The 14,367-nt window shown below is 36.4% G+C and overlaps 1 protein-coding gene across 1 annotated transcript; it reads left to right on the top strand.

The window, feature by feature from the left end:
• The first annotated feature begins 8,584 nt into the window (after nt 1-8,584).
• Nucleotides 8,585-11,781, top strand: LOC119654843 (26S proteasome non-ATPase regulatory subunit 2-like). The gene is made up of 4 exons (XM_038060422.1): nt 8,585-8,716; nt 8,776-9,462; nt 9,535-11,119; nt 11,239-11,781. Exons 1-4 carry the CDS (start codon nt 8,639-8,641, stop codon nt 11,538-11,540), a joined length of 2,652 nt encoding a protein of 883 aa, XP_037916350.1. The 5' UTR covers nt 8,585-8,638; the 3' UTR covers nt 11,541-11,781.
• The last annotated feature ends 2,586 nt before the right edge of the window (nt 11,782-14,367 follow it).

Here is a 14,367-nt window from a genome sequence, read left to right on the forward strand (position 1 = left end):
TTCAACATGCGAAAATTGCAGCAATACCTTTTGAAGATCATTTGTGTATACCTGTAGGATGATTGCAAGCGTTTCGATACTACCTTGACACATTATAACCACTCCATAATCTGTTAGCCAAATTGACAAATGTTTGTATATGTGAAACTGATTAATGTCAATATGAATAATGGATTGAATAATTTTAGCAGGCAAGTATTCTATTGTAGGCTTCTGCACACAAAATATCTATGCACCAGTTAGCGTCAAATTCAATTCAATGATGTTCTAGAAACGGTTGAATGGTCATTATTGGATGGGATGGGAAATAGTTTCCATGAAAAACCAAGTGATTTTTACTCGATTTGGTGATATTAGGAGTACTCTTTAATTAATTAAAGTTGAATGAAGTAAATTTAGTTTGAATTTGAATTTATTAAACATTTAATTGTTGCAATGAATTGCATTAGATTTGCATTACGTAAAATCGAATTGCAGTGCATTAAATTAAATAATGTAATGTCATATTCTGTAAAAAGGAGTTACTGTATAGGAATACATCGCAATATCAGATTGAGCTGGTTCCGCTCCTAACTAGCGACCGGCTGCAAGTCGCCAGCGTATGCTAATCTAGGACCATATGTGTTCACCATGAACCAGATAAAATTAGTATGAAACAAAGTCGAGTTTGCATCGGAGAGTCGACGCGATTAGATTTGCATACACAGTGTGGAAAGTACACGACGCGATACATTAAATTTAGAAAAAATAAATAAGGAGAGAAAAACCAAAGGTGACGGGGAAACAAAACAAAAATCAAAGGAAGTATAATTCCAAATCGGTAGTCCAGTGTGCCCCAAAATTGGTGAGACATTTTTCTTTCCGAGAGTTAAGAAAAGGACAACGGAATTAGTTTTTGGCTACCCGGCAAGGGCAAGGACACGCATTTTTCTCAAAGCAATAATTTTCAGGTTGTTATGGAAGACAACTCAAAAAAATACCTTTTTAACTCGCTAAAATGTTCCACACTTCGTCTGTATACCAGTGTATTCTAGCTGAATTTAAAAATTGTGAAGTATTAGTAGAAGAAAATATTTTTTTTAAGAATGGAATTAGCAATTTTTACTTAACGCTAACTAAGTTTACAATCTTACGTTTAATTTTACAGGCTTACAGGCATTTTCTGAGGAGGATTGGAAATTACCCTTAAAATCAGCAGGGTAGACAGGATTCTCATATACGCAGAGTCCATAGAGGACTAGGAGAAAATATTTTAGTCTCACGGGGCAAGGGCTTAACATTATTGCAAATACCCTTCTGCACTATGGAGCAATTGAAAATAGGTTCGGTTACAAACTTTGTGAGGTTCACATTCCCGAGTAAATAGCATTTTATCATTTTTCTCAACCGTGTTCGAGCCCTCTTAAGAGTATAATGGGGTCAGTAAGATGAAGTATATTCTTCAGAAAAAACCCAGGCTATAAAAAATCTGGTAGGTCTAAGTACCAAAGCCAAGCTGACTCTGTATAAAACTTTTATACACCAATTACATGTTAGAGACCCTGGAGTACATGCTCATCAAGATTGAGAATTGGAGCCACATGAGGGAATGTGATTTGACCAAGAATCTTGAGATGGTCAAGAATAGAATCTAAATTTTAACAATCGGAGAAAAGGTTGAAGAAAAATCTGATCCCAACGTGGGGATTATATGCCCATAGTTCTTTATTTAAATTTATGAAAATGTAGTTACAAATTATTTCAATTGCAAGAATCATACATATTGTTCCCGATTGTTGTGCAATTGAGTTCAAGTGCTCTTTTCTACAACCATCTAAAATTTTCACTTGCATTCATAACCCTACTTGCCTTCTGCGTAGAACAATGGACACACATATTCCAATAAATTGTTGGAAAATTGGACCGTCGGTTATTGTTATCGGTCATTACATTCCACTAGTTTAGGATATTTTGCGTCCATTAAAGTATGGCTCTGTGATACCTACAGGGATATTGCGAAGGATGTTTTACATTTCTAGTGCTCTGGATCGCCATGCTTGTACGCACCACACCATTTCTAATAGTTAATTTTTCCCTCCATCATTATTCCTGCCTGGCGTTCCATTACGTTTTATTAAGCGTTTAGCAGATGCCTTCTGAACCTATTGCTCACATGTAAAAGCCATTTAGCCATTTACTGAACTATTGTATGAATACAGCCAGCGTAAGGAGTGGGTCGCTTGGTGCAGGAAAGTTATTCAATGATTGGAATGGTTATTGAAGTGAAAGCAAACTGCGCTGTATTTATGACTGGGATACAGATGGACCTAATGAATCGTTTATTTATACAAAGGTACGTACAGTATGCATGTTATAATAATTGTGATGGCGTTAATGCTGTTAATAACACTGTTGGTTGAGAACTGAACGAATCAAGATTTGAAGTTTAATTTTTCGTTGAAAGTTGGCTAAACAATAAAATATAAGTATCATCACCATGAAGTAATAGGAGATAGCTTTTTCACAATTTGATCAAGGTCCCCTCTTTCGTTCTTTTGCTCTTCCAGGTGACAATTACATTTGTTGTATAGCGTTTTCGATTTGGAAGGCATTCAATAAATTTAAATAGCACATGAAAATGGCCCTTTTAGATGGGGACTACAATATACTGGCATACATTGTTACATGTCGGAATATTCGCAGTTGAATTTGGTGTAGTCGGCAATCAGGATACTAACCGACTGATATTGCTTGCTTTTATTCTTGCTTCTCACACATTGGCACATTGACATTGATTGATTGCTCGGTTGACTAGCAAATCGAAACTAGCAGCTTGTATTTGTACAATTAAGTCTTTTAACAATTTTTTTGTTGATTTTTTTATATTGCAGAAGTATTTCTTTTAAATAGTTGGAATTTTTAAAATATCGTATACTTTTCATTATGTACTTTACAGGTACGGTTTAGAGTAATTGGCGAGTTAAGAGTGAAGTTCGAAGAGCCTTCTGGAATGTCTACTTTCAGGTAGAAGCGCAAACATTTCCTAGAGAATAATCTAATTGACCATGACTAGAAAATATTTATTATTGAAGTTAGGTTAAGCAAATTGTTTTCGAAATGATGCTAGAAAAATAGTTACTTGTATTGAGGGTTCCTTTGGAACCTTTTTCCAGCGGTTTTTTTTTTACAAATCTCGCGTGAGTCGTATCAACCTGTCAAGAGTAGAGTTTCATGAGCTACTACTGCATCCACAGAAAATAACTGTTCGTTGTGCTTTATAGAAGTGATGTTCATCCGTCCCTATTTCTTCGAAGTCACGCAGGACATAAGGTAGCTCTCAACGGTAATCGTTTCCGTTTCCGGTTTCGGCATTTCCAGATTTCCTACAAAACAGTGAAAACGGCATTTTGTTTAGAGGTTGAGGGAGTCCTAAGTCTGTCACCCACTTGATGGCAAACCGGACCAGTTGGGAAGCAACTTGCTTCTGCGGTTGTGGTCCATGAACCCCACAATTCCTAAATAAAATTTAATTTAGCCTCGGCCGACTTTAGGCCTGAATTTTTTTTGGCGGTTTTGCCCTGAATATAGGTAGTTCTTGCCATAGATCACCTTGTGGCCTTCTTGTGAAACTGGAATTTTCTAATTCAAATTTACAAAAAGGTTGAAGTTTACAGATCCGTAAATGGAGAAATCGACTTTCTGAGCAATCTTTACCATTTAAACCTTTTCTCTCATCTTTTGTTTCGGTATCGAAGAATAAACTTGGGATGGTATAATGAATCTATTTTAACAACACTCCCATCCTTCAATTATTTATATGATACATACATATGCATGTAGATATGGAGACAAATCAATTTGGACCACAATCTCAATTTCAGTTTCCACAAACACGATTTTATGTGCGATTTATGTCGAAGGATATCTCATCTTTTCCTGGACCTTCCTTTTAAGATATTCCTCCTGTGTAATATCTTTTTGTAAAATTTAAACTATACCCGTATATCCCCGCAAGCTTTTAGTCTTGCATTATTTTCCTGTATTTCCCTGGTGATGTGTCAAAATCAAAAAATTCAAACTTATCTAATAAAATTTGAGAACTGGCGAACGAATGAAGAATCATCTTGCTGCAGCTAGGAGAGAAAATTTAGTTTGGTATGGTAGTATTCGGTCGATGTAATGTAAATTGTGAAGCCCCTAAGGGGTTGCTACATAGTCTCTGCTTGGGAAGAACTCTTGATCGAAAGGACATTCTGGTGGCGAAGAAAATTTATGGTGAGCTGAGAACTTTCTATTCGAAGTTTTGGAGAATATTTCACGAATGAACTGGGAAAAATTTCACAGATGAACAAAAATTGAATTGTATATATGTATGTATGTATGTATGTATATACTATTAAGCAAGAAGATGTGTACCATTTATCGCTAATTATGCACTAATTATTTTCTAAGTTCTTATTTTGAATACATATGAACCCATGTAGGTGTATTGTCCTTCTCTAATATTTGAGACTAACTCTTCAATTAAATGAATGCATTAAAAGATAATAAAAGTGACAATTTTTTTCATTGGATCTTCCCAAACGTGATATGAATGACTAATTTGATCACATCCCGTTTATTGGAAGTTGCCGGGAAGTTGCGTTGGAGGGGATTGGTGGCAACATGATTGTTTCCGGATGGATAAAGAAGTTTGCGGGAAGGGAAGAAAAGTACAGTGGGAAAAAGTTCAGATTTGTTGAAAAATTCCCCAGAAAAGAAGTAGATTAAGCTGTTTATAGTTAATGTTGATTAAGCTTTAGATGAAAATTGCTAAAGTTGAGAAAATATATTGGCGGAATGAAATTATATAACATGTTATCGGATGTAGATAATATTTTCAGAGTTGTAGAAATGCGATAAATTTCATGATATATGTATATGTAATAATGATATACGAGTATTAATTAATTGTGGACTCTTGATTTAGTATAATACCAGTCTTCTACCGATGAATTAAAAGATGTGACACTTTCAAAATCATAGAACGGAATAATTGAGTTTATGTACACAACAATCGTTTCCACTCGCAAGAGTATGTATGCGGTTTTCAAAGTTACTTTATGGTAATGGCAGGTTTCGAAATGCCGAAAAAGGGAGCACATTAACATTTCCGAAGTACCCGGATTTCATTGAAATGGCTTGGTTTTATAGAGCGAAAAATTCAATATCCTACAGAAGGGGAATTCCAAGTTGGTGTTTATTTCGCTGAGGCTAGAACAAATTAATTCAAAGGCGCGATTTCATTGCATTTTTGGCATTTTCATTTCGCTATTTACCGCAGAGAATTACAGCAAGTCTTCATTTATGTAATATGAAAACAAAATCTTTGGCAATCTTAGGAAAAATTAACGTATTGTAACTTTGGGTGCTAAGAGTTTTCAAAAACTTTTATCTGAGTTTTGGGATGAATGTAAAGAGTAATTTGAGAGGAATTTGAATAAAGAGTAATTTGTAGGGTATATGGTTAGCAGTGCATTTAGAAATAAGCTATTGATTTGAACACATGATTATTCATCTGTAGGCAAATTTGTAGAGCTAGCAGATATACTAGATATTTCTTTGCAGATTGGTGTTAGAGTAGACTACCTTCAAAATATGTATTCTTACTAAAATAAGAGCATCAAATTTGTGCTTCCACTACAATATACTACAGCCTTTGTTGTTGTTTGGCAGTAAAGCCATTTGTATAGTTGATGAGATAGGGTCATCTAAACTGTGAACATCTTACAAATAATCATTTTTTTCTAGACATAGAAATAGGTTACCATCAACGCTTGAGAAAAAAATGATTCGATTTGTTTGCTGACTGGCCAGTCGCATACTGTTTCGGTAGTGTAGGGCACATTTTAAGGTTTTGTGTAAAAAAAACCTTAATAGAATTGATTCAATGTCTGTCTATCCATCTGTCTGTCACACCCAAATTTTTCGGAAACCGTTGAGGCTATTATCTTGAAATTCGGTAGGAATATGACGCCATTTTCTGTTAAATTTAGAAGAGGGGCTCCGCATGCATATGAAAGAGGACGAAGTGGGGTATCAAATGCAAGGACTCGATTAGCACTTTACGAAACTGACTTCTGTTGACATTAGTTGAACCATGATAGAGTGAGGGGTCAAAATGTATGGCCCGAAAATAAGTGATCTCAGAACCTACCCAACAGAAAAATTCACAAAGGTGCACTTATATAAAAAGGCCTCAAAGTACATCCTATTTCTATACCTGTCCGAATAAAGTTAATAATAGCATATTACCGCATTTTTTAAATTTACCCGAAATCTCCTTAAGTTCATCCTAGAAGTACCACAACACCATTATAAGTAATAATATAATACACCGTTTGAGAAAGTTTGAAGGAAATGCAACTATTATTAATAAAGCACTTTAAAACGTATGTAACATTATCACTAAATAAAGTAAATTCATGTGAACGGCGGAGATGAATAAATCGAGGAATATATTATATTTTCAGCTGTGTACGAATGGAAAAATATGAATAGGAAATTTCTCACACAAGATGAACTGAAAACGTTCACACCCGAAGCATCCAGCTTCCGGTATTCCGACTTGTTTTATTTTCGGTACTGAGGAAGTCACCATAACTCATCAGATGCTGCCTTATCTTAGCGTGGGGAGCGGCGTGAATTAGGTGGTTGCAAAATACTGTAATAGTTTGATCCGATAATTTTACAAGATTCCCTGTGGATTATACTTGATGTCCCCAGATAGGATTCCGAACGCGCTCCTGACGTATTAAAATTAGGAATATAAAAACAACCGAGCCATCACGCCTGCTGGCAGATACTTTCGGTGCTTCAGGGTATCAATTTTGGCCTTTCTCACAATTACAAAAATGTAAGTCAAATAATGGTGATCAGTTTTCAATAATAAAAGCTTCAATCTTAGAGATTAGGGAACCATTAAGTCATACTTTAACGTAAGGTTCTTCTTCACATTTATAAAACCTTGGACTGAAGCTGGTAATTGAGAACTCATGCAGAATGTACCGTTTATTATTTCTAGATGGCAACAGCGGGTTTAGAAATTCCCCTTATGCCCACCATCCACGTTCTGGTCGTCAGTCAAATGCGGACTGTTCACACGTAACTGACAGGCTGCACTGAACGTGGATGACGGTTTTCGGTTTATTCTACGCCGAATTTATACCTCTCTTAATGTTTGTGAAGATACAAATGTATGTATGTACCAGCCACGCTGTCGAGATATTTCGATTTTTGAAGTGAGAAATCTTGATGGGAAGAAATTGGTCGATATTTTTAATGGCAAGAAGAAATGAGATTAGGTATCTCCTTGGTGATATGTATGTATTTTATACGACCTGCACAACATATGGAAAATAAAAAAAATCCGTGCCGCTTTTCAAACTAATTTAACTTCTCTGAGAAAACAGCATATGGGTTCGGTACTATCTGTACGAGTTAGCACATCCCAGCAATGAAAATGCATGTATTGTGAAAATCTAGCGAATAATGCCAATTGTTTTTAAAGCACGTTATAAAATATAATAAATACACCAAAATCAAGTAATAATAAACATCTTAAACACTCCGAATAATTCCTTCGTTTTTTTATGATTGAATCCCGCAATATTGCATTAGTTTAAGGATAATCTGAAAATATCCTCACAACTGACTGTCTTATATTCTGTACAACGAAGCTTAAAGCAGTCAACACAAAACGACCATTATCAATGAAGTCTCTAATAATCGTCTATTTGTTTCAAACTTTGGATTGTAGTCATGCTATCTAATGTGGTGTGGTTGTCTCAAGTTATCATTTTCGAAGTAAAACTCGTTTCAAGAATTGGGAAAAGTTTTTGACTTTAGTTAGTAACAGTTTCTAACTAAGCTTCATTTCACAATGACGACGAGGAACCCTCAGAATGTCGAGGGAGCCGAATGACAAATGCAAGGTTGCGGTTACCCCATGAAGCAATCAACAACTACGCAGGGAGGAATTGAATGGGGTTTGTTTTGAGGGAGAGGACTAGTCTAGTCCAAGTATGTATTTTCATCGGTGCAGGAATTTCATTGAAGAATTTGTAAAGTGGAAAGAGACATTTAAAACTTGAAATGTCAAAATAGTTTTCCCTGTTGTTTACTTTCATTTTTGATTTGTAAATTCATAAGTCATTACTAAGAGGAAAGCAGAGCGGCAAAGGGAGTTATGTTTAACGGTAACGAAGTATTTCTCGTTTATGTGGTGTGGGCAAATTCAAATCTACTTAAGTGACAAGACTAACAATGATAATAATTGTGGAGCGAACGTTTCTCAATTGATAGGAATTATTGAATTTGTACGCTTGGAACAGTTAGACACATCTGGGAATTCATAACATCAACATCCGCACCACCTTTAGAGTCTGTGGGTGGAACCGTTTCCGGATAAATAGTCTGCATCACACTAAATCGTAAATACGATGATTACGTAAATACATAATATCGATAACAAGACAATCTCTAGTTGGCCTGTCCATGTCATGATTTATCGAAGAGTGAAAGAAGGTTGCAGTAGCGACTGATATTATTGTCAAAATATTTATTGAATGAAGTGCTGTAATTGGATTTTTGTTCGGATTTAAAAATTCAAGTTTTCGCAATGAATTCTGAAGAAATGCAAAGCAAGAAGTCGCCAATATCTGCTAAAGCGCCAGAATCAACAGACGGTAAGCCACCTGTAAGTACTTGTTCATTCATGTGCGCCCAAATCTATATTAACTATCACGTGATTTGAAGAGCGACGAGGATCAACTTTTGCAAGAGGAACTTGACATGCTTGTAGGACGGCTTTCCGAATCAAATTCTGAATTGTATCTTCCTGCTTTGGAGACGATTCGTGACCTCATCAAATCCTCAACTACCAGCATTACTTCAGTTCCAAAACCGTTAAAATATATGGTTTCGCATTATGAGAACATGAAGAAAATTTATGAGAAGTTCCATGATGAGAAGTGCAAACAGAGTTGTGCGGATATCATTTCTGTACTTGCAATGACAATGGGTTCTTCTAATGAATGCGTATTCTATCGTTTACATGGAGATCCTGATGTCAACGTTAGTGATTGGGGACATGAATACATTAGGCATTTGGCATCTGAAATCGCATCTTCTTGGCCATCTGCATGTCGATCATATCAAGAGCGACTACTTTGTCTTGTTAAACAAATTGTTCCCTATACTATAGCCCATAATGCCGAGGCGGAAGCGTGTGATCTTTTGATGGAAGTTGATAAGCTAAATTTACTCGACGAATTCATTGACATAGAGTCTTACCCGAAAATCACACTTTATTTGCAACATTGTGTTCCTTTCGTTCCTGAACCAGAAAATGTGAACATCCTCCATATTATTCTCGATTTAGCATTGCGTTTTGGAGAGAATTATGAAGCAATGCGAGTTGCTCTTATTCTGAACGATTCAAAGGTATCAACGTTTCAAAAATCACAAAATGGGCTTTGTACTCTTACCTTGATTTCCTTATACATTTTCTCCTAGATCATCCGAAAAGTTTTCCACTCTTGCGACGACTATCTAGTTAAACTCCAAATGGGATTTCTTGTAAGTCGACAACGGATAAGTTTCAGTATTATCGAGAATTCAAGCGATCTTTCGGAAGAAGTAGCTGAAATTCTGACGAACTCTCGGCTTAATGTTTATTTTATGATTTTGGCCCGAGAGTTGGATATCCTAGAAGGCAAGACACCAGAAGACGTTTATAAGTCTCATTTGGATCCCGCTCGTGTGACAATGAGCCAAACTCAAGCGGACTCTGCAAGAAATAATCTGGCCGCCAGCTTTGTGAATGGAATGATAAATGCTGGATTTGGCATCGACAAAATTTTTGTAGATTTTGGAAACAAGTGGCTCTATAAGAACAAAGATCATGGGATAATTAGTGCGACAGCTTCTATTGGGCTTTTAAGGTTATGGGACATTGATGGAGGTTTAGCGATAATCGACAAATATTTGTATTCGGTAGATGACTATGTCAAGTCGGGATCATTGTTAGCTTGTGGTATATTGAACTGCGGAGTCAGAGACGAGGTGGAGCCAGCTCATGCTCTCCTTTCCGATTACCTTGGAAGCTCAAACAATTTATTTAAAATATGTTCGATTTTAGGAATAGGAATTGCGTACTCGGGATCGAATAGTTCCTTGGCTTTGGGTTCTCTGCGGCCTCTGCTTAATAGCGACGATATTGAGGTTTTGGGAGTTCTGGCGATTAGTATTGGTCTGATTGCTGCAGGCACTTGTAATTCAGAAGATACAGAGCTATTGTTGCAGCAAGTAGTTACTTGTTCAATGCGGAAAAGTTTCGGTAGCCATTCGCGTTTCCTATATTTAGCGTTGGGGCTCCTGTATCTAGGTCGGCAGTGCGAAAGTGAAACTCTTTTAGAGAGTTTGCAAATTCTAGAAGAGCCCTACCAGACTTACACAAAAATAATTGTTGAAATGTGTGCATTTGCAGGAACGGGAAACGTTCTTAAAGTACAAAAATTGCTTCATCTTTGCTCTGAACATAGTGAACAAAGAAAGAGATCTGAAAAAACTGATGAAGAAAAAACAGATTGGAAGTTTAAGAAAATAGATTTATCGGATATTCAAACAGTTGCAGTTCTAGGTGTAGCGCTCATTTCAATGGGCGAAGATATTGGAACCGAGATGGCTTTCAGGTCTTTCGGGCATCTAATGCTTTATGGAGAACCCTGCATAAGGAAAAGTGTGCCACTTGCAATTGCTTTAAGTAGTGTGTCAAATCCAAAGATGGGAATCCTGGAGATGCTGAATAAGTTTTCACATGACAATGATATGGAAGTGGCTCATGCTGCAATTTTTTCGCTTGGTTTAGTTGGTGCGGGAACAAATAATGCGAGGCTAGCGTTGTTGTTACGGCAATTAGCACAGTATTACGCTAAGGATGTGAATAATTTGTTTCTAGTTAGAATCGCCCAAGGATTGACTCATCTTGGCAAAGGCACGATGAGTTTGAGCCCTTATCATAGCGATAAACAAATCATGAAGCCAGTGGCGGTTGCTGCAATCCTTTGTGTTCTGTTCTCGGCCATAGATATGAAGAATTGTAAGTATTATTAATTAGTGGATTTAGTTTGTATTTGTTTTGTTGTACTCAACAAAATAATTGATAAAGTAGATGAAATGGTTTGAAGGTAATATCCGATTTCTGCAAAAAAATTTCAGTAATATTTGGACCGTATCATTACTTAATTTATACATTTGTGCCGGCTATAGAACCACGTTGCCTGATGACGTTCGATGAGAAATTAAACCATCTTCCAGTACCTGTGCGTGTAGGGATAGCAGTTGATACAGTGGCACAGGCAGGAAAGCCAAAAACAATTACAGGGTTTCAAACGAATACTACGCCAATTTTGCTTGGAGCCGGTGAAAGAGCTGAGTTAGCCACAGACGAGTACATTCCAATATGCAAACATTTGGAAGGTTTCGTAGTACTAAAGAGGAACCCAGCATATGGCAAATAGCGATTTATTTTCAGCATTTTGTAATTTGTATTTGAATTTTTTATTGTGAAATGTTTTAGAGTCCATCAATTTTATTGAAATTATTCTGTAACACAAAGAACCTTCTAAATGCTTTCCTCATTGGATTTGATATTAAGATCTCAGAGTTCCAAAGGTTCCTTAATATAATAAATATAGTAATATAATAAATATTGTAGTTATTGAAATACTCTACTGGAATGACAAACAAGCAATGACCAGAAAAATACCCTAAGAATATTTTCTCTACCGTGTATCTTCCTTAATAAGATAAAACGAATGTCGGGAGAGCTTCACATGTATAGAATAATAAATTTAATCACAATGAAATTGATTTACCGTGCTGTAATATTATCCAGGATTCGTGGTAACAAGATGATATATCCTTGCTACATTCAACATTTTTACAATCTGTCAGCCAACAATTTACAGACGCAAGTAAATATATTCCATATAGCACATTATTTTCAGCCGAAAATTTAGTTTTTAGGGTTATTTACTAATAAGAAATAAAATTGAACGAGTTTGTCGCCCACGATCTTCAGTATGAATTCTTTAGGGATAAAATAAATTTTCGTAGAAAAAGTGAAAAATCCAAAGGTTCACAACTGAATATTCCATTTACAATATTCAATTCTACACATAATAAAGGTCTTTCCGATTTTTTTCCATAACTGAATGGCTACCAATTTGTTAACCAACTGATTCGATCTTGCAATCGCTTATTATTATGCATACGTATCAGTTTTTATGGTATATAATGAATGTCTTTCAAAATTGAAGAAATTGTGTGTTGATAGGAGAATGTTTTCTACTGGAATGTAATAAGTTATTGACCACTTAAAATGTGCCTAAGAGGAAACATCTAACGCTGGCAAAAAATGGATTGCGAGCCCACAAAATATTTCAAAAGGATGGTAGTTAAAGTTGTAGTTGATCCCTGGGGTTTCTGAATTAAACAAAACGGGGCAGAAGCCCCTACATGTGTAAAAAATAGTGAGTTCCCGAATCCCGATAATTCGTACATCGATAATTTGTATTTGCGATTAACTCATACGAATTTGCCGATCCCAAGAGTTGATTTTCTTTATTTTGCTCTCTCGATAATTGGTAATCCCGATATTTTGTACCAAATCGTCAATACCTTAACCATGCAAATTATCGGATTCTACTTTAGTAAACTATAGACTGCTGGACGGAACCGCAAGTCACGTCCAGGGTAGAGACATCTCATCAGACGTTGCCTCTTCCCTGGGAGCAGCGTGACCGAAGTGGTTGCTGGGTATTATTTGCCCTCCTATATTAATTCATTACACGTCATATGCCAAGGCTGATCTAATTTTTTTTTGTATGAATATGAGGGAATCCTGAGTCCGCCATTCACTTAATGGAAAGAAACTATCTTTCTCAGTCTCTGATCCAAGGCCCCTCTATTATGGGCTAGAACCCAAATTCAAAAAAATGTAGAGAACTTGTGATTTCGTTCAGGGCAGACGCAACTTATCAGATGCTGCCTCTGCCTCTGTCCTGGGTGGTTACTGGGAGTCATTTGCCCTCTTATTGCCCTCTATTGTAATTTATAACACGACATGGGTATGAATTATATTGAAGTTGGAAATCGTAATTTCAGGCCTAAGCCGGTCCGGTCCACTATCAAGTGGATTGTAGAATTAGGACTCCTTCATATCCCTAAAAAAATAGGTCGTGTGATAGGGCGCCCAAGAAAATGCATTCAATGTCGTTAAAAACAAAAATGATCGTGCTGAACTCAAAACCTCGGAAAAATGCTAGGGCGTTCACCTCAATCGACGCGACAGGGCGGGTCAAGTTGACATTTTGCGCCATCATATATCATTCTGATAATAACTATTACTTTGTGCGGGATGTCCCTCTTGCGTAGAGCACTCAAATACAGTCCCTTTTGACGCTGTCGAAAGCCTTGTCGAATGTGTGTTTAGTAGACTATAAGCAAATATTAAGACGCTTTGCATCTATTGAACGGGAAAGGGAGATTAGAAGAATGCGATAAACCACTGCTGGTAAAGAGAATGTTAGAAGGATATTTGTGGAAGAAGGTGGAAGAGAATTAAGCAAATCAGTGGTTGGATGGGCTCAAAGTCCTGGCAAAAAGCCACTTTTGACCGAAAAATTGCACAAAAAGCGTTCAGGATGGGCGAAAAGGACTTCAGAATGATAATGTCTTCAGATGAATCCAAATTCAATTTGTTTGGGACCAATAGAAGAATCGAAGAGTTTGCCTTAGAAGAACCGCTAAGCAAGGTGGCAGCTGAATGATTTAGGGATATTATACCTAACATGGTGTTGGACAATTGGCACTGATAGATATAGCTAAAAGGGAATACTTACAAAAACAATCTGAAGTAGCATCTAGTTCCATCACTAGAAAGGTTCTACCCTCAATCTCAGATTACCTATTTTTCAAGATGATCCTGGGCCGTGTTATCGTTGCCAACTAGATAGTGTTTTTAGATTATTTTTCCAAAATCTATTAGGTCACCAAAAATATCTAACTTCTTTTATTATTTGCATTGGTAGCAGAAGTTAAGATTTTCACCTCTAAACTGGCCTGAAATTATTATGAAGGTGCATAAAATGAAGTAGATACCCAAAGGTCATGCTGAGTTGAACAAAGTGAACGAAGAGGTGTAGTATAATGAAATTACACCACCACTTTGGGGGTTGAAGCAGTCATTAAAAAGAAAGTCTCACAAAATATTAAAAAGCTAGATTAAGAGTCATTATTTTCTATATAATAAGAAATATTTTCATAAAAATTATTACTGGAGTA

Source organism: Hermetia illucens, chromosome 4 (assembly GCF_905115235.1).
Source record: "Hermetia illucens chromosome 4, iHerIll2.2.curated.20191125, whole genome shotgun sequence".
Classification (NCBI taxonomy): Eukaryota; Metazoa; Arthropoda; class Insecta; order Diptera; family Stratiomyidae; genus Hermetia; species Hermetia illucens.